This window comes from Aythya ferina (assembly GCF_964211825.1).
Source record: "Aythya ferina genome assembly, chromosome: 17".
NCBI lineage: Eukaryota > Metazoa > Chordata > Aves > Anseriformes > Anatidae > Aythya > Aythya ferina.
The window spans coordinates 4,261,521-4,285,114 of record NC_140316.1 but is presented as its reverse complement, the minus strand read 5'-3'; the positions used below and the strand labels follow the sequence as shown (position 1 = coordinate 4,285,114).

The following is a 23,594-nucleotide window of genomic DNA, read 5'->3' as shown; positions in this document are numbered from 1 at the left end:
AGGCACCTCTGGTCACATACCTGTCAAGAGTGGCCACGGGGAGGAAAAGGAGAGGATCACATCAATACATATGTGCAAAATCGAGATCATTATTGCCTAATAACACTGCCAAAGACGCCCTGCAGAAGGGTGATTTGCCCCAGGGCCCCCTCCCCACCTGTCCCCCCGGCGGAGCGTGGGCTCGCAGTGCCGGCTGCAGACCACAGGACAGGGTTATTTTTCTCTTCCTCCCACTGCGGGGGCTGTTTACAGCGCCCCATTCGCACTCCAAACATGTAGAGAGAATTTTCCCCCGTCACATTTCCCTGTCAGAGCTGTCAAGCTGAATCCCGCTTTAATCTGCCAAAAGCACTTTTCTGCTGACATTTTTAATAAATACTTTCAGCTTTTAAACACATTTGTGGGAGCCATTTTTTCCCCTTTTTCTCCCTTCTCCTCCTGTAGAATGGGCTCTGAAAGCCTTAATAGCAAATACATTACACTTATCAAAGGCTTTCCCCCCCTCTTCCTTTTGCATCCTGAAGCGGAGGTAGTGTTTTCAATTTTAAAGCTAAATTAACTGTCCAATTGAATTTAGCTGGTGTGAGCCGTTTTCTGTGACAGGTTTTAGTTATGAAGCATATTTTACATTAATAGAACTCAACATGAAAACCACTCGCTCTGGGATTTCTGTGGCTTGCCATTGAAATGGCAAATTTAATATTTCAGACATGCTCGTGCCAGCGTTTGATTATTGTTCTTCATTTAAATCTCTCCTAACGGGAAAGGTCCTAATTAGTAAAAAATCATGTTTTAATGAAGGCGAAATGCTAATTGCTAACACAAAAAGCCTTCATATAAAATTATCCCAGCACTGCCATTGATTTCTTGGTGACTCAAAAGCCCATTTGTGTGTTTACACACTAAGGCACCATTTGCTTTTGTTTTATCATAACATTTCACTCAACATACCATCAAATTTCCTGAGAGAAAGACAGCTCTCCCCCAAAACCTTTCATAACTTGGAGGCAGGAAGCATAAAATTAGATGAACTGACTTTGCACCCAAACTACGTAATTACGTGCAGTAGCTAAAACCAAAAATACTGTAAAAAGCTTTTTAGCACAACTTCTTTGAGAAAAGAAAACAAAACATCAAGCCATTTTTCCCTGAGGAATAACAATTCCATTTTGTTTTCCCATCTCTGATCTTTCGCTTATCATATTATTTGCACCATGATTATAGTGTTTGCGAGGCAGCTCAACCACTTATGCCATAACACTCAATCATGACATAAAAAAAAGTTATTACACAGTGACCTCTGGATGCCAACATTTGTTCAGCAAGATTTATGAAAAGCCATGTCAGCAGCGGGAATTGCTGCAATGAAGCGATGCTTTCTCCTGAATGGTACTTACATCACTGAGACGGTCCCTTGAGCTGCTCCGCTGAGAGCTTGTGGCCTCCCTGATGCTGTCCTCCTCGCTATTTCTGCCACTTCTGCTTGTAGGGACCTTCATCTAGAGGGAGAAGAAGGAGGGGGAAAAAGGAGATTTTCAAGCACTGCCACCTGTTCCCGAGGTCGCCAACAGCGGTTTATCCAATGCTTTACTCCTAGGCCCACAGCACTGTGTTAAGAGGATGCTTTTGAACTCATGGGGCTTCTCTGAAGTTGGGCACGACCCTGTGTGTCCTCTCGTGACTGTGTGAGGAAGGGGCGCTTTTAGTGCTCCTGCAGGCAGGCCAGGCCGTGCCCCAGGCCCAGGGCCTGATGCGGCGAGGGGAGCAGGCAGACAAACCCCCTGCACCTTTTGCTACCAGCAAACCTCAACAGAGTTGGAGCACTGCCACTCGCTGCTGGACCATGGCTGGTTTAGGTGGCCTCCAGGCATTTAGGCCGCTAGGGGTTTTCCTTGAGGGGCTCCAGCTAGATGCAGCCATCGCGCTGCAGCGGCCGTGGCTCTGCCCTCAGGTTTAGGGCTTCCCTGGAAAGCCTAACGCTGGCACCTGGTGCTCACTGGTCCCCTTCCACCAGGAGGTTTTTCACCTCTTCTAAGTTGCAGGCTTAGGTCTGGACTCTCGAGGGGGCCCAGACATGCCTCAGGGCCACCCCAAGCCACCACGCTGAGAGGACAGCACCTGCCTAACAGGCACCGGCCTGTTGTGCCCAGACACTGAGGGAAGGGCCTGAAGCACCTTGCTCAGGGGCACTTGAAGCAGAGCATGATTAATTCCTACAGCCAAGGCTGGCTGGCTCTCTAACCACTAAATCATCCCTTCTGAAGTTTTGGTTGCGTTTGTACATAGGATACTAAGTGAGAGGCGACAATGTTTGATATCACACAACTTTCCACTTATATCTGCAAAGCGTGTTACCAGGGGAGGAGAAGGATAGGATAGATATGTCATTCACAGCTTCATTCCTGGGCTCATTTACTAACAAATTATTCTGTTAATTCCCTTGTGAAATATTGGGTGGAAAGAAGTGTTTAATTTATTAATAGGTTCTATTCATATCAGTTTGGTTCCATTTAAATTACACTATTTAAAATGTCGGCTTGTACAAATTGGTACTTTTAATGGCAATAAAATCCCCTTGTTTCTTCACGTCCTATTTCAGTACAGTCTCCAGCTCCAGAGCCAGAAGGGTTTCCTTGCGGGACTCTGGCAACCCCCCCGTGTCCAGGCGGCTGTGCTGAGCTTGGCAGGGCATGGGCACAGTGCTGGCACCGAGACCACACTGATCTCTGCGCTCCCACAAACACCAGGTATTGCTGCCAGCTAAGCGCCTCTATTACTATGAATATTTTAACACAACATTCAGGATACTATGTGCAGAATGAGCTCCGGTACTCATCTAGCGCACAGTACACAGCCGGGTATAGGCCTGTATATTAAAAGACAGAGGCAGTCTCACACTGACGTTCAGGCGACAACACATTTCTGGTTCAGCCCTCACTCCGCATGTCTTTCTGCTACAACGCATCTCACCAATACACCTTCTTCCTGAGGACAGGACTTTCAGACTCAGCCACATCAAGTGTTGGAACTACAGCTTTGCTCGTGGCCATCCTGTCACACAACTGCTGTTCCCAGCACCAGCGGCCCATCTTATTCACCGTAATACCCCTCCAACACGCTGCCCGCCTGCAAACTTTTATCAGGAGTGATTTTTCATCTTTTCTCATCAAAACCTTAAAACAACACAACAACAGGAGGTAATTGCTGCTGGGATGTGCTAGAAGCATTTCCAACCAGCGGCAAGTCTGCATTTGCCACTATCAGTATCTTGTAATAAGGCAGCAAATAACCTCGAGTCCATCACATTGCATCCACATTGTTCTGTTTCCTTAATAAAAAGGCCAACAACATCTAGCACAGAAATCTAACTATATTACATCAATACTGTGGCCACTATCAATCACATTTTAAATCCCACATATAATTAAGTACATTTGAAATGACTTCTTTTTCAAAATACCTAAAATGATTGACATTCACTTATTTTATTCTCTTTTAGGTCTTTATTAAGCAATTATGATTTCAGTTATCCCATTATCTTGCCAATTCATGCCAAGTCAATAGGGTAAATGGCAATACCCAATTAATTACAGCCTTTCAAAAACACTGGCACACCAGCTTTCTTCAGTCATCTGTGTCTTCCTACACTTGCTCAAATCCCAACTTTACTGGTTCCCAGTCATAAGCCAGTTCTTCTGAAACTCTTGGATTTAAAGCATCTAACCTGCCAATTTCAGAGCATCCATCAGGCACTCTGTTTTTCCCTGAAATGGAACTATTTAACTGTTACTGAACAGAATTACAATTTCCTTAAATATGGTACAGAAATACCTGTTAAATTCTCGGGCTTTCTGATCCATAACTCTCCTGCTTCCACCTAGCAGCACATTAAAGCATGTCAAAATTATTATACTTTTGACATAAGCAACAAGAGAGAGGCAAATTAAAGGAAAAATAAATTACACCATTCCAAATCCTTCGATTTTCCTGATTGCAAATGCTCACCAGAATTATTCCAAAGGACTAAGTTGTCAGCTGTTTAAAGTTCGCACAGACTTATCCAACCTGCTCCCAGACTCCAATCTTTTGCTGTTTTTCTTAAGTTACAGTATGCTCCCAACACCACCTGTTCCTTTTCTCCAAATTTCATTAAAGGGAAACTACACCTACACACATGGTAACAAATTGAGACAATTTGACCTGACAAGGTCTTGCACGGGCAAGCAAATTAGAAGCATCACTGCTGCCATTAACCTTTCCAAGTAAATATCAATTATTAAACTTGCTGCACTACCTCTGTCCCCAGTTTGCTGCTGTGAATTAAGAGGGTCATCAGCCTTTTTGACAGATCTTGTTCATTTACACCTGCTGCCTGCCAGCAGGGGAGCCTGCACACCCGCTGCCCGAGTGCTGAGCCAAGCTGCCTTAATTCATCAGTAATTACCCTAATGAGCCACATGCAGGACCCAACTAGGAGGACAAGTTGTTCTGCTAAATGGATGCATTGGTTTCATGGCCACTCTCTGCATACCGGGGTATCACAGCAAGCTGCCCAGAAGCTTCTTTCCCAATGTCGCTTCCAGCTTGGCTGCTTGGCTTCCAGTCATTTGCTCTGGGTGGTTTTGCCTGAGTTGCAGAAATTCCTCCCAGCTGTACTCCCTGACTGAGCTTTACTATAAAGCTACATTGTCCTCCCTCTGAAAAAGGAGGTGGATGCGTGTCCCTGCGCCACGGCAGGCTGCCCGAGCTCTGCGGGCAGAGGTGAGGTGGGCTCCAGCCCCAGCCCTGCTGCAGGACCCTTTGGGGGGTCCTGGGCACCTCACCACAGTACAGACCCACGGCACAGTCCCCAGCAAGCAATGCCATGAACGCACAGGAAAAATACCTTGCACCTTCCCATACATCACGTTGCCAGAGGCTCACGCAGACATCGGAGCAACACCTGCCACTGTTATTAAGTATTTTAAGGATAGGAGTCAATAACCTCAACATACAATTGAGGAGAGGGCAGTCCGAAAATAGCTCGTTACAGAAAAAGACTACAACAGCTAACATGCACCATCGAGGGAAGACCCCTCTGCAGCTTGTTGATGTCTCCAACCTGAGGGCACCCAGACAGCACACCGTGCGCCCTGCCTGCGTGGCAGCGAGCATCCCTCCTCAGCTCAGGCCCTGCCAGACAGCCCTTTCCAGGCGGTGTAACTGAGCCCAGACAGACACTAAGGGAGCAGCAGGTAGAGGCATATGTGGGCCAAATTCGAGTATCTTTGATCGCATAGCCTCCAGGTCTGCTCATGATGTTTGAGGAGTCACCTGAGAAGCAAAAAGTCTCCAGATAACGCCAACACCCAAAGCTCCACAAGGGTCTTTAAAGGTGCTCTCCAGTGTCAGCTCCTGAGACCCGGGTGGAAGGGAACCTTTTCTTAAATGCAGGGTGACTGCATCACTTCAGGACTGCTAAACTGGAACAAAATAAAAAGGGATGTGGGGAAGACTGAAGTTATTGGATAATTTCTCTCTTCCAAAGGCCAAACCCTGTCCTTATCCAAATCCTAAGTCAGCAAGACATTCACGTGAGTACGTATTCAGCTAAACCTTTAAATAGGTGCCCGAGTATTTGCTTAGCCAGAGCCTCTTTCAGCACTGAAGTTAACACGATGCACTAAAAGCATTATTTAAACCCAAGGCTGTTTGAAGAACAGAGCCTTCTGCACGATAAATAACATGCCCTACGAGGCAACACACCGCAGAGAAAAGCTGGCAGCAGGCAATCCCTGCTATCTGCAATAGCTGAGGCTCCGTTTTTACCAGAAGTCACAGATTTGTCTTTTGGAACACAAAATACCCTGTTTTCACCCCAGCGGGAGCCAGCCAGCACTGCAGACCGGGCTGGCTTGGCAGGAGCGAGGGCGCAAGGTACAGGAGGCTCTGAGAGGCCGTAAGCCATTTGCATGCTGCAGGTGCTCGCGGACAGTCCCAAGCCATATTCAGAGCCAAGAATTATGAACCCTGCGCTGTTGGACATCATGTAGCATGATTAAATATCATAACTCATTCCAGCAATAACTCCGCTCTCATTAAAGTCCAGCCCTGCTATCCTGCACTGCTGCTGCCTTCTCGTTCCTCCCACCAAACCTCTCCCCTCCCTATTTCTTCTTGTGGGGTGTGGGCGGAGGATTGTATGAATGGGCAGAACAGGGTCTCGCCTCCCTAAAAAGGGCTTTTTCATTATCACCGTGCCTGCTCTCAGCGCCAGCTTTTTAATCATAGCAGGTCAGTCCATTCCGCATTTCCTTACGCCTTCCCCATGTCAGAGGAAAGCACGTTTTTATTTGGTGCACCTATTTTCGAACCACGAGCACGCTGCCCCCGCTCATTATTAATAAATACACTTCGATTTATCACAAGCTCCGTTTGAGTGCCACGGGGAGCCTGGGGCAAAAGGAGACAAATTCTTTTCTTAAGTTGTTCTGAAAGGTGCTGGGCTCCCCGACCCTCACCCCCATTAACCCAGCGCAGCTAGTTCGCTCCTACTGGGAGCTCCACGGCTTGCGCAGCGGCAGGCTCGGACTGATCTTGTGCCATCTCAATATATTTGTTCATTATCTTGCGCACACACAGAAGCATTTGGAAATGTACTCGGGGCACAGGCCAAATTGAATCATCTGCCTTCATTTTCCACACGATCTGAAGCTACAGCTGCTACAACAGGCTGTGGGATTTTTATTTTCCTTCCTTAACAGTTTTTCCTCTCTCTTAAAGCCACAGCAGGCTGATTTTAAACCTCTCCCCCTGCCTGGGTTTGCGTCTGCTCTTTACAAAATGGGTCTTGCAGACACACACGGGAGGGAGAAGAATTCCCAGCAACCCATTTCTGTGCTGTTCCGAAGGCAACAACAGGAAGCAACGCCCTCGGGGAGAGGCATAATTAAAATATTCATCTCAGAGACGCCTGTTCTGGTGGCTCCGGTGGGGCTATTAATCCATTAATCCTCTCACCTCTGCCAGCAGCAGGGACGGCAGCCTCCACCTCCGCGCTACACCTGGGGAACAAATGTCCCCCTTCCAGGGCAGGAGGGGGCAAAGAGGTCCTGCAGCACCGAGCCCAAGCGTGGCCCTCCAGGAGCATGTTAAGTGCTCGAGAAAAAAGTTTAATTCCTCTAAGAGCTTTGGAAGATCAACTTTCATTTCTGTTGAGAGAAAGGACAGACCAGACACAGCCTTCAGATTTTACTGACTTCACGGCAAACCTGTTTTGGCACAGGCCACGTGGAGGTAAGGTACAGCTGAGGGGCATCCAAGTCACAGGGTCCAGGTCCAAGCTTTCCGACCAGAGGCGGGGATGAGTCCCCCTTATCGCACTCATCTCTCTGAACTCATGCTGCTGAACGCCAGCTCTCATCTTGTCAGTGCAGAATGACTGGCATCCACACTGCCAAAGGACCCTTTCCGACTTTCTATAGGGCCAGCCTAAGGAAGAAAACTTTTCTGCAGGTAACGTTTCTCACTAACAAAGATTAGGATTCCCCAAGGATTCACCAAAGGAAATTGTATGGCCTGTCCCCTCCCCAACAAACAAGAAAATGATGCTTAACCAGTATTTTGGAAAGACTTTTTTGCCAACATATGCTTGCATTTTGTTATCAGCTCCCAGATAAGCTTGCATTTCTCTTGGTGGACTATCAGCAGTAGCAGCTTTCTGCAGCAGGAGACAGTAAACTGCCTTAATAAATACAAATGGACAATTAAATTAAGATGTATTGGAGACTTGGAAAAAGTACTATTTGTGGACGAAGCAGTCTGTTAAGGGATTGCACTCAAGGCTAGTTCAATGTATTTTAAGCAGGCAACAATAAGTGGCAGTGAAACATACTACCCAGCGCTCTACCCCAATGATTAAAGAGCATGCTGAAATTATAAACGTCTGTTTTCCAGAAGGGAAAAAAAAAACAGTCACCAAGTTGCCTCTGGTTTTAATGCTGGAAACAAAACAAACCATTTGGCTTTAAAAATGTACTTCTTTAAACCTGAAAAGACCCATGTATCAAAACAAGGTGGAATCAGCTAAACACATTACTTCTGACTTGTTTCCTTGAAAATCCAGCCTTAATGCATTCTAACAAAATTTATCTATCCCAAGCATACCTCGTAATGAGATCAACTGGGAAAAATATCAGGCTTGTTTGTATATTTTATACTTGCTCTAACTTGGCAGTTTGGAGATTATGTATTCCCCAGGTCCCTCCTTAAATCGTTTCACACGCTGCAATTTGATTTTCTTTGGTTGCCCTTTTCCACAATTTTTTTGATACATTTTATTGAGTTCTGGCTCAGAGGGAAACGTTCCCTTTGAATTAAGGGTGCAATCATTTTTTTCCTCTAAATAAGGACATATGGTGTAGAAAGCAATGTTATGGTCCGAGGATTTTATGATTGAAGTAGGACTCATTTTAAAAAATGACAGTAACATCAGGTTAGATTAGAGTAGTTTTTCTAATTGGGTGGTGCTGCTGCGGATGTTGTGATCAGCTATCTCAGCTATAACTCGTTTTAAATGTGACATGTCCATTTTTACTTACTGTGATAAAGAGCAAAACAAAGCAAGTTGCTAGGTTATGCCACAGAAGGAAATTTATCCTTTTTAATAAATTTTGTTTTTACATCCATTCAGAAAGTTATTCGGCTCTTAGCAGCTCAGAGTTTACACGTTTGACTGATATACAAACTACTGCTTTCTAATCCTGGCTTACCTATTTTCTCTGGATGAGCACTGAAACATCTTGCATTGCTGTTTACCAGTCTGTAACCCGCTGGTTAATTCTCGCCACTCTCTCTGGGATGCCAGGAGCGTGACTTCATGTTAGCAAAGGATTTCTGTCTAGAGGTTGTCAGTCAGCTGCTGCAGGAGGGCGAGCAACAACTTACCCTAACAAAAAGTAGCGTTACTGGAAAGTCAAAATACTCTAAAGCTGTTGCTGGTTTCTCAGCTCCTCAAGTAATGTTAGCTACTCATTAATAACCCAACTTTGCATCTTAACACTTGTTTTTACACTTTGCCTTCCTAAGCACCTAACCGGAGAGAAACTCCGCTTGGTGTCACCATTGTCACAACATTGTCGAGAGCTGTGACCAAAGAGCGGGGACAGGACAGTGCCCTCGGGGACAGGAGAGGCCTTTTGCACTAGTGCCCTGCACCCAGGGGCCATGAGGAGCAGCAGGGTCAGCGTTTCTGTGGCCTGCCCGAGGCCCTGTGCCAGCTGCAGGCATTCTGCACCATGGCCATGCCGGCAGGTGGCCTGGGCTGCGGAGCAGGGCCGGCACCGCTTCACTCTCGGGAGCGCCAGGCCCACTGCAATGCACCAGCTAACGCTTATTTTGGAGAAGAGCTGGTGCTTAGACGGGCAAAACCGCTCGATTTTCCAGCTGCCATCCGGCCTGCATAGCAAACCGCACACTGTGTGCCCCCAGCCGTACTTGGCAGATGGTAGGAGACAGCTGGGAAAAGCTGGGTTTGACATACGTCAGTGACAAGCCGTGGCAGCGCAGACCTGCTGAGGTTACAGCTAGCGAGGGCGCAGCGCGGCGCTCCCTGCCCTGCCGCAGCCCGGCCTCCCCGCGGGGCAAGCTCAGCACCCGAGGTGGTGACAGGGCGACGGGCTGGCACGCGTGGGCTGCAGCACAACACCCCCCCGACCCATCACAGACCAGCACCCACCCCACAAGTGGTGATCCAGCAGTGGCAAGCTGTGAGCGACTGCAGGAGAAAAAGTCCAGACACACTGAACACACTCGGCAAAGAAATCAAATCAGCCCAGTGGGGCACCTTTGGGTGGGTTTGTAAGTAAGTGAAGGCACCTGTAGGTACAAAAAGGACACATCACTTGGTGACTAAGGAGATACAGGCTGTAAAATTGTGAGATGACAATAAAGCCATAGCTGGACAATGGAGATGCATGATTACCATGAACGGAAATACAGCACTTATAATTACTGCATCGGTCATAACGCTAAGCCAGCGGGTGCCCTAACTACGCTTTAATTTAGCTACAGGTCTAAAGGCATAGCATCCAATAAATACCCTGTGAGAGAGCTGAAAGCCTCTGAGCAAGTTACTAAATAAGATTTGTAGCTTCAAGTTGCACATTAAGGTGATTCGGCCCCGTGATTCTCGGTTATAATGCGCCATCCAATATGCATCCAATGAGAAGGTGATTTTGCACATATTTTTTTTGGTGATGTGAAAGAAAGGGATACACTAAAGATCAGCTCCGTGCTCATACAACGGATGCACGAGGCCTTACCAGCACTAGGGCAGCTGACCGTGCTGGAAGGACCCCTGGGAGGGAAGCAGCTCTGTGCAGGACCGAGGTATGACCGACTAAGCATCAAGCTAGCACGGAAAGCGCTGTGTTCAGCTGGAGCCAATGGACTAAATTAGGCTGAGTTTACACAATGCTTTTAAACGCCATGTAGGAGGCAATCAGAATTGACAGCTTCAACATTGCTGCCATCTATGCATACAGATACCATCTATTAAAGGCTAATATCAACAGCTGTGATGTTCAAAGCAGAAGTAGATTTAATATACATATTAAATTGTCCAAAGCTGCAGGAGATGTTTCAAAATATGTTAGGAAATTCATCCAAGAAAAAATTCTCTGTATATCACAGTATTTCTCTGCTAGTATTACTACCCATTAAAAGTAAAAGGTCTGAATCAAAGACAAAAGATGATGGTAACCTTCAAAGACGATTTTACTAAGAGTAAATCCCCCAAAGGTAAACACATTACTAATGAGTGTCAGATAGGCAGAAACATTCAATGCAGTTATGCTTTATTCTTAGAAAGAAAAGAGATTCATTCCCCAGGCTTCTGGTACCAAACGAAAGACATTAAGCAGCATTTGCTAAGAACAAACTTTTTAAGAACAAAGTGCAGACCTGGTGCACAAGCCCCAGAAGAATGGGAGATCCACGTGCACATGGATAATATGCTTTATTAATTTATTCATCTATTTAATAGATCTTGGAATAGCCACTGAAAAGAAAAAAGTGTCGGGGAGATACTGCAGAAGAGCAACTGGGACTGTTTGGGCAGCTGTGGGCACATCACCCCACTACCAGGCTTGGGCAGCAGAAGAAAATCAATCCTTGATTGAACTGACCAAACTAAGTCATATTTCAGACAACAATGCTTTCTGGAAAATTAATCTTTTTGAATGAGACCAATTTCATTTATTTGGTAAGTCTGGTTGAAAAAGGAACCAGAAAAAAAAGATATAATTCTTGGTGCACTCATACTGGAAAATATTCTGATAAAATTAGCATGGCATAAATATCAAGGAAGCATATATTAAGTGGGGAACATATCGGCTGTGTTCTCAGAACGTTGTGTCAATAAACAATCATCAATGTTTAGTATAGATGTCAAAATGATTTAAACAAGGCTTGCAGTTCTTCAATAGTTTCATCAATATCTGGGAAAAATATTATCAAAGCCACTGCTGATAAAATCTAGATGCCAACCATATTTGTTTAAAAGTAAACAAGGCAGTTTTAGGCAGCAGCCTGGATCCCTTGAAAGACACATCTCACTGCAAAGCACCTCCAGAAGCTGTGCTGTGCTACGAGGAGCCAAGGCACCAAAGGGAACGGAGCTTTCCTGCACTGACCACTGGTGGCAGCTACAGCCTGACCTACGGCACAACTGGCCTGAGCTGCTCTGAGTCCTGCTTACCTGGAGCCCAGGGATCTACCAAATGGCCAAGGCGAACAGCAAAAGCTGCCAACGGGCACCCAGGCGTGATGCCCCTGCTCAGAGCTGGGAGCTGAAGTCATCACCCTGGTGGTGCAGGAGCATTTTTCATGGCAGCCTGCAAGCACTGGGGCTCTTTTCCATAGTTCAAGGCAGGGACACAAGCATCCCCGTTCTCTCTCAGGGATTTGCTCAAACCCTTGAAGAGTCCCACGTGAAAAACCCATGCTCAGTGCAGGAGGGTTTCGGATTCACTGCTAGGGCTCCAAGGCACCACAATAGAGCAATTAAAACCCCGCCAGATGTGTCATATAACACACGTTAAAAAAAGAAAAGACAAACTGTGTGCAGATACAACAACAATTTGCTGTTCAAATTAATTCAGGAATCAGTACCATCCCTATAAACCCAATATACAAAACATATGCTACTGTAGGCATGCATAAGTTGCAAGCAATTTTTTCCAGATAAAGCCACACATGCAACTAATAAGCTCTAGGAAAAAAAAAAAAAAAAAAAAAAAAAAAAGAGAAGAAACAAAGTAAGTAAACAAAGGCTGCCCAGGGAGCGATGAATCTCACATTGCTGCTGTCACAGATCACAGCACCAGAGCCTGGAGCCGTCCCTCGGCACTGGGACAGCCTGGGGTCCTGCAGCTGGGCAGGGGACGAGCACAGCCCAGGGGGAAGGCAGCTGAGACCCTGCCCAGCGCTTTGCCCACCACCAGCACGACATCAAACTGCAGTGGCATGGCTGAAATGGCAGCAGACGTCTTTCACCTTGCAGGACCAGGCCTCAAACTCCATGTTCTCAGCCATCCACAGACCAGCCCGCAGTCAGGTCCCTGAAATCATCTTTCTTCCCTCTGTTACGCCTGGAGACCCCCCAGGAGGCAGGAGCACGGCTCCCACATAGCAGCAGCTGGAGGAAACGCTGGAGTTAACACCAGAGGAGCACCCCTGCACTTGAAGCAGGAGCAATCCATCTGCTAGGATCACCCATTGCGATCGGTTGAGACATCAGTGTTGTCAAGGAAACTTTCCGTAGGGCCGTGAGGTCCTACACCACCACCTCCAGGTTTGTGATTTGAGGAAACACCGTGATAGCTACCAGAGCAGCACAGCCAGCTCCGCAGAGAAACACAGAAGCAATTTCCTCCCGATGCCCATGGGACATCCTGTTTGCTGCTCGACATCCTGAAGAAAACAAAAGTCTAAGAATAATTACAGCCGAAGCAGCAAGGTGAAGCCCTTTGGTAATTTACAGCCCTGAATAAACGCAAAAAGGGTGACAATTATTTTAACTAATGATCAGCAAGCTTGGAGATTAACGTCCGCAGCCGAGGAGCAGCTCTTCATAGGGCAGCACAAGGGCTAGGGTAGGCACAGGGCCCTCCGAAACAGCCCTTTGAGACTTGCTGTCATCAGGGGACACAGCGGATTACCCAAAGGCTCAGCGGAGTGAAGAAAGCACAGAAAGCTTGATGGAGACGGCCTGGGATCCCACCCCAGCTCCTTCCCACCTGACACAGACCGCACCGCTTCACGCCACGTGGGAAAGGCTCGCTGGCAGCCCTGGAGCTCCTTCTGTAAGAGAAGGTGTGGGAGAAGGAAGAAAGCCCAAAGAACCAAATTCACCATGGCAGAACTGCGGGTGGAGCGAGATCAGGTACTTCCTCGGTTCCTTAATGATCCCTTGTTGCTGCCAGTGGATGGGCAGCAAGGGGACACTGGGAGTAGGAAGGCAGAATGGCAAAAAGCCTCGAAAATTACAACGCAAAAATTGAGCATGTCTGCTCGAGATGTGACACTGGTCTCACATGGAGCTTTTTTGCTAACAGTCGTCGCGGTCGACATGCAAATTCCTTAGAGCAGTACATGTCAAGGCACCACTGCACATACATACTATAAATACCCTCGCTCAGAACACTTTACCTTAATGCTATTCACGATGTACCTGACAGCTTCCTATTTCAAACAATATTGCTGCTAAAGGAAACCATTAACGGAGGGCTAAAGGAAACAATCTCATTCACTGAACCAACACTGTTGTCTCGGCAAAACAAAGCAATTAACATCTGAGTTCACAGGAAAATATATTAGCACAACAGATGCATGTGCATGCATTTTGGCCCTTTGGTAAAATGCACTGTTTTGGGGCCAGATGTTTCTGCTCATGCCAAAGAAGAATCCAGCTGCATCAAGCTGTGAATATTTCTTCTGATCTGTCAAAATCTGCTATGAACTAGAAGAGAAAAAAACAGAACTGAAGTTTGAAATAGAAGTCTGTTTCCCACTGGGGATTTTACCACCATCTGTATTTTAAAAGCTTTAGTACAACTTGACAGAGTCTGAAAAAGTTTGCAGCACAATAGGTAAAGCACAGTGAAACACCATTCAAATAAGGTATCTGGGAGAGCTGAAACATATGGTAAAAGACTACTTTTGAACATATTTTTCCCTTAAAATCAATTTAAACATATTAGTTGGATTTACAATGTGTTTAAGTTGTGCAGCCTTTCTTGTAATGTGCTGCTAGTGTGAGCTGAACTCCTATTACTGACATGAAGGGCTAATATTGAATTACTGGATGAACAAGGTCCTTTTTTAAAAGCACCAGCCATGATTTTTTTTTTCTCACGGTTTTTAAGACCATTTTTTGTTTCTTTCATTAATAGAATTACTATGGATTTGCACTGAAGCAAGAGCAAAATGACATCCTTTTCCTGCACCCATAAAAAAGGGAGCCACAACAGAAGCAGAATAGCTGGGAGTAAAACACGAAAGCCTTTCGCAAGAGGAGTTCACAAACCATTCCCTCTTTGCCATAGCTTGGTGCTGTCCTTCCCAGAAACTGCCTACCTACCAGGAGCAGCACACTCCCAGCCTGCAGGCCACCTGTGGGAAAAGCTCTAATTCACAACACGCCAAAATACATTGTTCTAACCCAAAAGGCAGCTCCCCTCCTAACGCTGACATTTTCGAAGTGTCTCAGGTCCCCCGCCTCCTAAAGGTGTTGAGATTCCCATCTCCCATGCTTCACCCTGGAAATTTCAGCCTAAAAAATAGTATTAAAAATTCCCCATCAGACAAACACACACGGTGTTGTGCAAAGGCTGTGAAATACACCTGGACAGATCGGGACTGAATTCACTGCAGTTGAAATTCTGGCTAGAGCCCCCCCTCTGCATTTGTATGCTGGCGCTCAGCAGCTGTGCTGCCTTCCAGGTGTGCCGCGCAGCTTTGCCACTGACAGGGTTATCTATTTTACAGCGAATTATGCTAGCAGTGAAAATCACAGTAGAATTGTTTTGAAAGAAGCAGGCCTCAGATGGACAATTTAGATTTCACATAAGTTGAAAGAGGATTTGCAGGTTCAAATTATTAATCAACACCCTGCCAGGCAGGGACCAATAGCAATCTGCCGGTGCTGGGTTTTCTTGGACTTGAACGGTGAAATCTGGATTTTAGATTGACTCGGTGGGGAGAGGGGGTCTTGTGCCTACAGCCCTTTCCTTCTAAAGTATCCAGGCAAAACTGGGCCCTGGATTACGCAGGCAGATACGAGCTTAAGGACGGCAGGGAAAGTTCTTCCCCCTGGGAATCAGCAATTTGGTGCTTCACTTCTGAGCCAGTGGACGAGGCGACGAGGTTGCTTCTCAGTCGTTAAAAGCACGACAGGACATTACAAACTGCCCATGGGGTCACGTGGCCTCTCCGTCGTTAGCAAGAAGCATGGAAAAAAAGATGCCAGAAAAAGGTGGGCACCCGCTGAGCAGCCGCCGATTGCTGCAACAGCTCGGCTCTCCCGCAGCGCCAATCGCGATGACGCAGGCTGCTCCAGCAAGGAAGAATTTAATTGTAATGAGCCCCCCGCACAAGGTAACAACAGTTAATCACAGATAATCACACAGTGGGCGCTTCTGGTCACATCAGGCTAGGTTCAGCATCATTTTGCTTGACCCATCAAGCTGATACACGCCTGCAAAATTCTGCGGGGCCAGACTTGCAAATCAATGTCCGTGTTAAAAAAATATAATAATATTAAGAAAAAAAATCAGTAGGGAAATTCTTCATGATTTTGAAAAAATGCTAGCTAATGCTCTTTTACAAACAATATTTTGAAACGGGTAGAGCCACCATTTGCTGTGCATTTCTGTGCAACCCAACGTAATGCCCTGGGGGACGCTCACTGCCGCTGCCATGTGCGGGCAGGACGAGCAGTAGCACAGACCTGGCGTGCCTCAGTCACGGCCTGACGGCGTGTTTCAGGAGAGCACCCCATCTGTGCAGGTACTTAAAATGCAGCTCTCACATGCCAGAAGCCTCCCAGGCTCGGAGCCCAGCAGGCTGACACGGGGCACGCTGCAGTCCCGCTGTGGGCTCCCAAACAGCTGGCTGGGCTCTCAGCTCTGAAGCCCCCCTGTGCACGGTTGAACATTTTGCTGCCGAGCAGTGGACGAGGTGCAAAAGGCAGACGGGGAAGAGGAAGGTGCCAGCCTACGTGTGAGAAGATGCACGTATGTGAACAAGACAGGACTGCACAACGCTCGAGCCAGACAGCACCCCTTCCACGTCTCCATTCTTCTCTCTAGCGTACATCTTTATTACAAAGAAGTGTTGCAAGATGAAATTTGGGAGCTTGAGGCTAAAATCAAAGTGGAAAGAAAGGGATGTGCTCCCACAGACCTTGATCGAAAGTGGTGATTTATTTTTTTTATTTTTACCATAACCGTCTCTCAGAGAAGCCATCCACGAAGCATCACCCTGCTTCTCCTGGTGCCTTACATTACAATCACGCTGGTTTCCTCTTGCCAGCTCCTCATCAAGGATTGCGCCCAGCACAGCCCTCTTTTCTTTCACATCTAGTCAGAAGGCAAATTAGTAGCAGCCTGATGGGGGAGTGCTAAATTTTTCATTACAATGTTTCTCCGGAGGTTTGGTGTTTAATAATTTGTACTGTATAAAATTTCACATATGGGAAAACAAGGCACCACACAGCCTCTCCAGATGCCTTTTTTTTTTTTCTTCCTGCTAATCATGTGAGCCCCCCAGCTAAAGTCGTGGATTTAGGGCATAATTAAAGCTTTATACTTTAATAGTAATATGGGTAAAGCCCGATTTTATTTTTGAGGAGAACATGCCCCATTTGTAGATTCCCATTTCACTGTGGATCAGTTTTCAAACAAGCCTTGTACCCAGGCTTTGTTCCTGGTGTGCCATGGAAGCACAAACCGTGTAGGCAGCTCCTGGTGCTGCGCGAGCCGCACGCCCCTGCCTCACCAGCGAGGCTCTCAGAAGCCTGGTGACCAACCCGAGAACAGTGCTGGTGGCACAGGGGACATCGCAGGAGACCCTTGGCATCATCTGCTCTGTGTTTTGTCATGCCATTTGGCAGGGGGGGTCTCCTGTTGTGCTCCCAAACCACCAAGATTCAGGTAGGACCGAAGTGGGGAGCAGATTCTGCTGTGGGTGCTTCACTGCTAATGACGCACCACGTAACCCACTTACTGCTGGAACCCATCAAGTGCCACACTATTTCCCATCCCCAGGCATCTTTCCCTGGGTCCTCCTCGATCCCTTTATCCCCTGAGCAATGCACTGAGGTTTCAGCGATGCCACACTTGGGCAGAGCGTGACGGATGGGAAGGGTAGGTGAAATGGAAGAAGGGGTGCTGGCAGCAAAGGCAGGAGACAGATTCCTAGCGCGGCTGAGACAGGAATAGTTACACGATGGTCAGCACTCTGAGAACTAATTTTAATTATCTGATGAACTCTGGAGTGCACCTCCCTTAAAAAATGAAGCATCCAACTGATTATCTTCCCAGGACAACAACTTCCAACACCAGGTCCTCTCCTTCCCCCTCCTAAATATCCTCCCAAGTAAATTCAGGAAACACATGCAGAGAAGGACAACCACCACCATTTACAACATGGTTTTAATTAGTTTCCCCCATCTGCTCAAGAGGCTATAGACTGCCTTAAAATGAAGTGCTTTAGTGCTATGATGGATTTGTGATTTCCCATAGAGAAACCAGGTGACAAAGAGCCAGTTTGAACTAGTGTGGTAAAAATTTACAGTGTTCTCTGACAAATCTCGCTGTCCAACAGAAAGGAGGGGTTCCAGCTCTGCCATTAGCATCTCTGTGCCCCTACTATGTGGTTGAAAGCCAGGTTTTAGCTAGCAATCAGCAGCAGTACTGGGTACAGTAAAACTGTTACCATGGATAAGCATCTACTCAGCTCTTATAGGCCGCAATATGCTGGCAAATACATCAAATGACCTAGAACTGCGAAATAACGACCTTGAAAGTGAAGCTTATTTCTGGCTTTATCCATCTTTAATATCACAGCTTAAACTAAATCAACTATGCATTTTAAGATCTCTATTGTATCCTTCCAAATCTATCTGAGAATGCTGAAGTCTTGAAACATTATTTGTTGAAGTGCAGAGCTTATTACAGGTCAAAACTCTCCTTGCCTTCTGCATGAGTATGTATGCTACTGAAGTCAGTACAGCCGATACAGGATGGAGAGCTCTCCAAACACGGCAAACCTTCTTAGTGGCTGCTAAGAAACTGTGGAGATAAATTTGTGTATATACAGCAGCCCAATTTAAGTGTAAGAATGGAATATATGTACTCAGTAGTGCTTTCTACATGGCTCTATGTTGAGTTCCAATTCCATCGGCATGTAGAGGTCCTGCTGGGTGAAGTCTCAGCTCTGTAACCCTATTTTTCACTGGGTACCTTTCCCACCACTCAACTAGTGACCAGTTGGAAGGGTGTCGATGGAACGGCACCAACGCACGGAACAAAGTGACCTTGGGGAGGTTTGCTCATCTCCAAGTTTAGCAGCCCTTTCCATGAAATCTCTTGGCAGGAAAATACACACGTGGGGACATCACAGAGGCAAAGTCCCTGTGCCAACAAGCAGACTGGACTCTCCCGATCACAGCCTCTCCATGACAGCGATCCCTAACTCTCCAGGACATCTGCTTATCCAGCAAAACCCAAGATAACGCCCCGCAGATGGGACAGGGCTGCAATTAGCACATATGTCCCAGAGTCACGTCCTACCTCTGGTCTGACCTTAGACACGTGTATCATCTCTGCCATTGTATTGTCTCCCCTTCTTTTATTTCTTAAACAGAAACCAGTTACACGTAACTTCATTACGACCGGTTTGTGAGGCTCTATTTATCTGTGGCTGCCAACAGCAGGGTAATCTTCAGCACAGAGCACGACTGCTCTGTCATTGTGCATCTCTGTGATAGTGATCACAGAATCACAGAATTTCTAGGTTGGAAGAGACCTCAAGATCATCGAGTCCAACCTCTGACCTAACACTAATAGTCCTCCACTAAACCATATCCCTAAGCTCTACATCTAAACGTCTTTTGAAGACTTCCAGTGATGCTCATGTTGTTCTTTGAATGGGGAGAGGTCAAAGTGCCAGCGTTGAACTGGTGGGGCCCAAGAGCTAAGGGATGAGCTGCAGGATCAGCTTTTGCCAGCAGAAACTCATCCAAGTTCTGGTTTGGTGGGGAAAGGATTTGTATTAGCTTGCACCAGATAAGGAACAGGGGAAATAAATACGTAAGTCAGAAGTTACTAATGGGTATTATTTCACAGATAGGAGCAAGTTAATGCCATATAGCTAGGCAACAAAGCTGTTCCATCCTTGATAAAGGCATAAACACTTTAAAGGAGTAATCCCTGTGTGACACGGGGTTACTTGTACATTCATAAAATTTCTACGGCTGCTGCCAGCACTGCTGTTTAAAAACCGCTCTTCTGCCCCAGCTTGATCCGCCCCTGCAGCCCATGCTTTGCTTCTCCTTCCACATGCACAAAGACAAAGAGAACCCCAACAAATCCCTTTTACAAGGCAGACAGGAGTCTCCTGTACCACAGGCAAACCAGCAGCTTGACCTGCTGCTCCAGGTTGTTTCCAGCCTCAACTTCTCAGTTCCGCCCTGCCGTGACCCCACCAGGCCCCCATCTGAGATGCCTTGGAAGAAAGTACAGATTACGAAGTACATCCCAACGAGCAGACCTGTGAAGACCAAGTGCTGCTCAAAGTTGCCGTGCTCTGGCCTAGAAAACGAGTAGCTCTTCTTCCCCTCATGAAAATAAACAGCTGATGAAGAAAGAACGAATGACTTGATGTCAAAGAATCCAGCTTGATCCATTTCAATATTTTGTAATCTTCTTCCTTCCCTTCAGAAAATCCACCCAGCAAAATCAAAGCTCTTAAGATAAGGTAACTTATTAAAATAAATTTTATGGGGATTGTTTTGCAGCCTTAGCTCTACCTCCAATATTTATTATAATTTCACTATTCGGGGTGGGGAGTCTGAAGGTATTTTGATAAATGGACTGATCCTCCGAACTTTCCTAGGCACGGACAGACACACAACAGAACGCTAAGAAAACAGCCGTTCGAGAGAAACCTTTCTTCACTCCTTTATGGAGGCTGAGAAAACTTGCGGTAAGATCCAAATTGGAAGTGAAAGTTCTCATTATATTTAAAAAATACTTAAATCATCCTTTTTTTTCAGACTAGGATTGAAGTAATAACTATCTTTTCATTACAGACATGCATATAATAGCACAGTAAGAGCTCTAGAAGAGACAGGATATTTCCTAAATGTTAGTGTATAAGACAACTTCAACACTGACAGTTTCCAAGGTCTGGGCTCTCTCCAGATACATTCACCAGCTATTGCAACATATAGGATTGCTTCATGACTGGCGTGCACTTTTGAAAATAAACACCCTCCTTCCTTAGAAGTTCAAGTAAGCCACACTCAAGCAACAAGCCAATGTTCACACGTAAGGATCCAAGTTGTTGGAGCTCTGCTTAAAGCACAGAACTGCTGACTGGTTCAGTTACAGAGGGGGACAATAATGAAAAGAGAAGCCAAACCGAGAACCCACTCTGGAATATTGAGCATGAAAAATCACAAGGCAGAGAATTACATAAGCACGTTATTTTTGAAGCACTTTTTTGTCTGGAAACCACAACAGAAGAAAAAGATGGTGGTACCTCTAAGTAATTTTTCAGAAAAAAAATAGAGAAACTAACACTGCATTTGCCTATTAGTAAAATGAAGTGAAGAAAAAAGGAGCATTGTTACAGAAAAAAAAAAAAAAAGGAAACCTCAGCTATTATCATCTCTGCCTGCAATCCTTTCACTTCCCTGAATTCAATGACATCTTGGGGCAAAAGAGCGAGCTCTTCTTTCCTCGCTGAAATTTCACAGCAAATGGTTTTACAAGCTCTCTGTTGCTTTATCAGCCCTGAGTGAATCGCTTTAACTAGAAATTTTAGCCCTGCTTGTAGAAATTGCCACGTTTTAGTCAAGCTATGAATGAAACGGTTTCAACAAACAGCAAATACAAATGATCTAATGCTGAACACGCCTCCCTTTTTCAGTAAGTTGCTAAAAACAAAACTCTGATGCCAATTTGTAAGATTTAATGAATATGCGTACTGTTAAATGAATAGACTATGCCCCAGAGCTGCTCATTTAGGATACTGTTGCTGTAATAAAATTAGCTAAGTGCCCAATGAAAGCTCAGGACCCTGGGCTGGTGCTGCCTAATTGAAGTTTACAACTTTATTGGAGATTCCTTGCATCTTACACATTTGCTTTGCAGAGTTTAATAGCTGGTGGCCTTGGTTCTAACTTAATTACAAATCGGAAAGGAAGGTTGTGTCAGCACGATAACATTTGGCTAAGCTGAGATGTCTGTTCCAGGCATATTTCACCTGTTCTCATCTTAATTTGACTGAACTAATGGTCCTAATCACACAGAACAAATGGGTCTTTAAAGTAAAGATAAAAAATTAAGAGACAGGTCCTGCACATCCTTCATAGGGCACCGAGCCCTTGGCGGGCAGCCCCGAGCAGCAAAATGCAGACCAGACACGAGGCGAGGTCGGGCCCGGCCGCTCCTTGCCCAGAGCTCGATGGAGAAGGCGGCCAAGGAAGCCTTGGTGAGGAGGATTCAGAGGCAGGGGAGATGCTGGGGGAGTTTCAGGGGCAGGTCCACGTTGATTTTTCAACACTAACCTCAAGGAAAGAGCTGATTGGCAGGTACCAAGTAAAACACTTTGGGAAAATAAAGAAAAAGCCCCAGGAAAGCAAACCTATCTAACTTTCTAGGAGATAAGACAGAGCGTGTTCACCGAGAGCACAACCAGCTCCACGTCCCACAGACAGACAGACCCTGTGGCAGTCCATTAGCACTCAGTATGTTCCACCCATGAAAAAAGAGAATTTCATACATCTGTCGGAACACAGAGACAGAATAAATATCCTTATCGTTCCATTTACTGTAAATAATACTTAAGTGCAAGTCAAATATTAGCTATATTCAGCACAGCATCATAACAAAACAGGCACTGCTAACATTATGGTCCCAAACTGTGTTATTCTTAATTAACATCTGACATATATCTGCTTTTGCAATCACCCATTACTGATTAAATGACAAGGCACAATGTCAGATGCATAATCTGATCGGTTAGTACTCAGTTACCAAGGTGTTACGTTTGGAAATTGCCTGTGAATTGATTTCTTTTATTGAATTAATAAGTGTTATCATACTGTACAGAAGGTAAAATTGCCACTGAATGTGAGCGATAACATATAATTACAGAAAATCAAATCCTAATCTGCAGAGCCAAGCCAGGTGTCAACATTTTAATTGTAGTTGGGGAAGCGCAGTAACACCACGGCGCAGGAGGAGGAAGGGAGAGAGCTCAAGTGCAGGAAGCAAGAGAAATACATTGCACAGGAAAACAACTTTAGTTAGGCACGATAGCAGCCTTGAGGGATGTCAAGCACTCGGGTGTGCAAAAATATTATACTTAATTTTTCATTGTAGACAATAATCTCACACACCGGGACACCTGACTGCCATCCAGACCCAAATCTATCTCTCACAGTCTGAGATTTGCATTTTGGGAGAATGTTTCTGAAAGATTTTCAGAGATACAGGCATAAAATACATAAATTATGCACTTCCCCTATTCTTGCCTTACAAAAATAAAATAAAGATCCTTCCTTTCCCCAGCTCTATCAAGTCCCTGCTAGGTGATACCAAGGTTTTCTGCTGTAAATAAAAACTCAAAAGTTTTATTAGTTTTAGTAGCTTTGCACACTGTTTCAGCTAAAAATGTCTCTTCTAGCAGCTTCCTAGGTGCTCTCCCTGTTGGTCTGCAAACACAGCACTAACGCAGCTGCCCGGGTCTTTAACTTGATGCTGTTAAATTGGCGTAACCCCCTTGCACGGACACTCCTAAATTAGCTAGTTCCAATACATTTGATCTGTATCAGCCACTGTTAAACCAATTTGAGCGTTCATGCTAACAGCCTACACCAGTTTAACTATGTGTACGCAGAAAATGATGTGGCTAAATTGGTGCAATTTCTTTGGATTAAGGTGGCCTGGGAGAGTTCCAGCTCCCTCCTGACGAGGAAGGAGCTCTTCAAGGCACCGCAACGCCCCTGCAGAGCCTTCAATTCTCACTCGTGGGTGCACATCCAAGAGCTGTCCCTGCCACCCTTCAGTCCAGGTACCACCACGTGGGCAGCGCGCTCCAGGTCCCCTCCATCTCCACCTCCACGAGCACAGCTCCCCAGGCTACTTCTCTCTCCCTCCTGGCTGTTCACCAGCAGGCCCAATTTGCCAGCTTGCCCCTTCATGAAGTTCCCTTGGCTTGGATTTGCTCTGGGATCCCTGGTCCTTGGAAGAGGAACCCGTCCGGGCAGAACATAAGGCTGCATACAGGAAGGAAGTACCAAGGCAAGCGACACGAAGCACTGT

General features: G+C 46.0%; 1 protein-coding gene across 22 annotated transcripts in view; it reads right to left on the bottom strand.

Annotated features, from left to right (window-relative positions):
* Nucleotides 1-23,594, bottom strand: part of FBRSL1 (fibrosin like 1) — a 515,953-nt gene that overhangs the window by 290,073 nt on the left and 202,286 nt on the right. For 16 of the 22 annotated variants that reach the window (XM_084538835.1, XM_084538855.1, XM_084538854.1 and 13 more), the window contains one exon: nt 1,398-1,499. The exons of 4 other annotated variants lie outside the window; for them this stretch is intronic. In XM_084538835.1, coding sequence (XP_084394961.1) covers nt 1,398-1,499 — 102 coding nt within the window. Of the gene's footprint in view, nt 1-1,397; nt 1,500-4,005; nt 4,115-4,294; nt 4,349-23,594 lie in introns of those variants that run through there. 2 more of the 22 variants (XM_084538847.1, XM_084538848.1) reach the window with 2 other exon arrangements.